At 57.3% G+C, this 3,140-nt stretch overlaps 1 protein-coding gene across 1 annotated transcript; it reads right to left on the bottom strand.

Moving 5' to 3' along the window:
* Positions 1-2,267: 2,267 nt before the first annotated feature.
* Positions 2,268-3,075, bottom strand: ACA1_274530 (phosphoesterase, PAphosphatase related-family protein; the record flags this gene model as incomplete). The annotated part of the gene is made up of 3 exons (XM_004333854.1): positions 2,268-2,432; positions 2,694-2,820; positions 2,936-3,075. 3 exons carry the CDS (start codon positions 3,073-3,075, stop codon positions 2,268-2,270), a joined length of 432 nt encoding a protein of 143 aa, XP_004333902.1.
* Positions 3,076-3,140: the final 65 nt, after the last annotated feature.

Raw genomic sequence — 3,140 nt, 5'->3', positions numbered from 1 at the left:
TGCCCGAGAAGCTCGACGAAAATGAGGGCAGATGGTGTGCCGTCGGTGGCGAGAGACCCTGGCCGAGCGCAGAGCGAAGCGGCGGCAGGCAGGTCACAGACGATGATGAACCGGCCAAGCTCATCTTCTACTTCGAAATTGCCTGGCGCGAGGGATTCCTCTCGATAGGGGCCGAGCAGGAAGGCTGGCCGACGGCGGCTACAAGAAGCGGATGGAGCCTCTTCCTGAGATGACATGTTCGCAACGCGCAATAATGTCAGGCAAGGGAAATTAAGTGACGCGCGGCGATTAAATAGTAGAAGAAGAATGAAGAAGAATGAAGATGAATCTCCACACATCAAATGAGCACAAAAAAAGTACGTACCTTGCTGGGGTGCACAGCGACGGAAGTTTCTTGAAGGCGGCGGTTGTCGGCTCGGTGGCTTCACAAGAAGCGGTTCAACACGTGCAGGCGAGATGAAGACGCAGATGGGCGGTCGGCGAAGACGATGGGTGCGTCCGAGATTGGAGGTACCTGGTGTGGCCGTGTAGATGACCGCTTGATGGTGGTGGTGTTCGGTTGCGCTGTGCTGAAGGTGTGGAGCAGTGGTGACAAGAAGCCGACACTGAGCTGTCGAAGCAGAAGATGGTGGAACGGAGCGGCGGGGGTGAGGAGCTTAGGTCGGCTGACGGTGTGGCGGCCAGGAGTTCTGGCCGTGCGTGTGGTCGGGTGGTGTTGTGGTGTGTGGCGTGTCGGTGAAGGAGAAGGAATGGACCAGGAAGGAGAAGCGCCGGCGTCGGTGTGTGGTGGGCAAAGTTGGGGCGACAGACACGGAAGGAAGGTCCTTCCGATGCGATGGCGGGTGGCGGCAGAGGGTGGTTGGTCGGTTGTCCCTCTATCTTGGTTTGACCGTTTTGAGGGGTGTGAAGGAGATGTGCCACGACCTGTTGGCTCGTGTTGTTCCCAATTTACCAGCCGCGTTTCTCCCTCTTTCCCTGCGTCTGGCGATGCGGGCCGGTGGTGGGTGGTTCGAAGGAGGAGGGGCGGTGATGAGCACTCTACACGGTGCCTTGTCGTGAGCCGTCAGTACCGTAGATACGGAGTGGTGTCGTCTGCCCGTGTCTGTTCGTGTCGCCGTTGGTGGTTCTTTCCTTTTGAACGGGCGCCTCCACCTGCTGCTTGGCCGCTTCTCCGCTGGTTTCCAGGCCGGCAGCTGGCCGAGTGTTCCCGTTCACTGCAGACCACCACCTGATGTTCTCTTCGGCCTCTTTCACGCCCTCCTTTTTGCCTGTTTTCAGATGGTGATCGACAGCGGGCCGTCTGTTTCTGTTGCTCTTCTACTCCTCTACTCCCACCCTATCAGCAAGGATCAATCTTCGTCTCGCTGGTGCACTGTGGCGAAGTGGTTGTTGGTTATGGTGATGCTGTGGGCAGACCCCGCCGCCTTCGGTGAGGTGGTCCATATCGGACGTCGATAAAGAGGGTTGCTACCGAACGGAGGTCCTACATCGGCAACACCACTCACGGGGCAACAACGCCGCGTGGCGCACAACCACAAAAATGGCCATTTTCGCGCTCTTCCACTCCAGTTTTCTGCTGAATCGATCGCTATTTCAAATATGGGATCAATAAAGCAGAGAGCACGCGCCCGTTCGACAAGAAGGGGCAAAAAACTGTGGCCCGCCCGTTCTCTGCTTGGCTGTGCCCGCACCGAAGTGTGGCAAGTTCTTGCTCATGCTCCTAACAACCGACAACGCCCTTACGTTCACGTCAATGACACGAAGGGGAAGAGTGAAAAGAAGAATGAAGAGATCACAGTATCCAAACAAACACAGGTGGGCCGGGACGAGAAGAAGAGAGAAAAATGAACCAATAAATACCATTTTGGACCCGGGCCTGGAGCGCGCTACACAACGCCTCCAACCAACGTTCCCTTTCTCGAGCTCTCTCCTCCCCTTCGTGTGTCGTGCAGTGTGTGGTGTTTGTGAGTGTTGTGTGTTGTGTGCTCGCTCGTCGTGTTCGTGTCGGCCGGCGCCGCTCGCTCGGATTCGCCTGCCGCTCCACGTGGCACGCTTTGCTTCTCTCGCCTCTCCGCCAAACTTGCTCGACCGGTCCGCGAGGAGTCGTGGCCGTAGCGCTGTCGCACGAGTCGCGGAGATAGAGTCGTCGTCGTTTCGTCGGTCGGTCCGGTCGCGTAGTGAAATAAAACTTGGGAGAGGAGAGGGGAGCAGTAGCGAAGATGTGATGATAAAATGAAGGGGTGGAGAGAAAGAGAGAAGGACGAAGCTTAGAGGGTCTCGGCCTGCTTCTTGTCGATGCGGTCGAAGGGCTGGCACCCGATGAGGCGGCCGAAGTAGAGCCCGAAAATGATGAGGAGGGTGGCGAACATGGCATCCATGAAGTAGTGATAGCGAAGGAAGATCGTGGCCAAGGTGATGCCAGCCGCAGCCACCTAAGTGGGTGATTGCGATAGGTGACAGGTTAGCCCTCACGCACACCGCCCACGGTCACCTCCACCACACATAACAAGCGCGTGCAAGCCAAGTAATGCACAACTTGTGCCTGTTGTTGCTTGCGCACGTGCCAGAACAACGTCGCGGAGAAGGGAAAAATGGGAAGAAGAAGAAAAAGAAAATAACCGTGTGCGAAATGAAATGAAAACAACGGCTGGTGCCTGCAACGTTGAAGTCGAAGACGAAGGGGAAGAGCGTACCTCGCAGATCCGGCCGTAGACGCGATAGCCCAGCTTGGAGGCGGCGAGGGCGGGCACCCACGTGAGGGCGACGTGGCCCGACGGGAAGGCTCCGTACGAGTTGGCGGCACCCTTCTTGATGGCGTCTCTGTTGTAACATACACGCCAGCGTCAGGTCAGAAGAAGAACAGGCAAGTACGACAACTCCAAGAAGGAGCCAACTGATAGAGGTGCGAAGAAAGAGGGAGGTTTGTGCAACGTACCGCATGAGGTCGCCGACCCAGAAGCCGCGCAGTTCGTTCTGGTAGCGGTCGGCGAGGTAGATCCTGGGACTGACGGCGGGGAAGATGAAGTTGACTGAGTAGTTGAGCAGGTAGGTCCCGACGAAGCAGAGGAGCAGCATCTGGATCTTCCTCCATCGGCCCTTGTCGTGGCGCCAGCCGTTCTTGAAGCAGGCGTAGAAGTAGT

Source organism: Acanthamoeba castellanii (assembly GCF_000313135.1).
Source record: "Acanthamoeba castellanii str. Neff unplaced genomic scaffold scf7180000084773, whole genome shotgun sequence".
In the NCBI taxonomy this organism is placed as follows: Eukaryota; Discosea; order Longamoebia; family Acanthamoebidae; genus Acanthamoeba; species Acanthamoeba castellanii.
The sequence above is the reverse complement of the archived record's forward strand: the minus strand, read 5'-3'. Positions and strand labels throughout refer to the sequence as shown.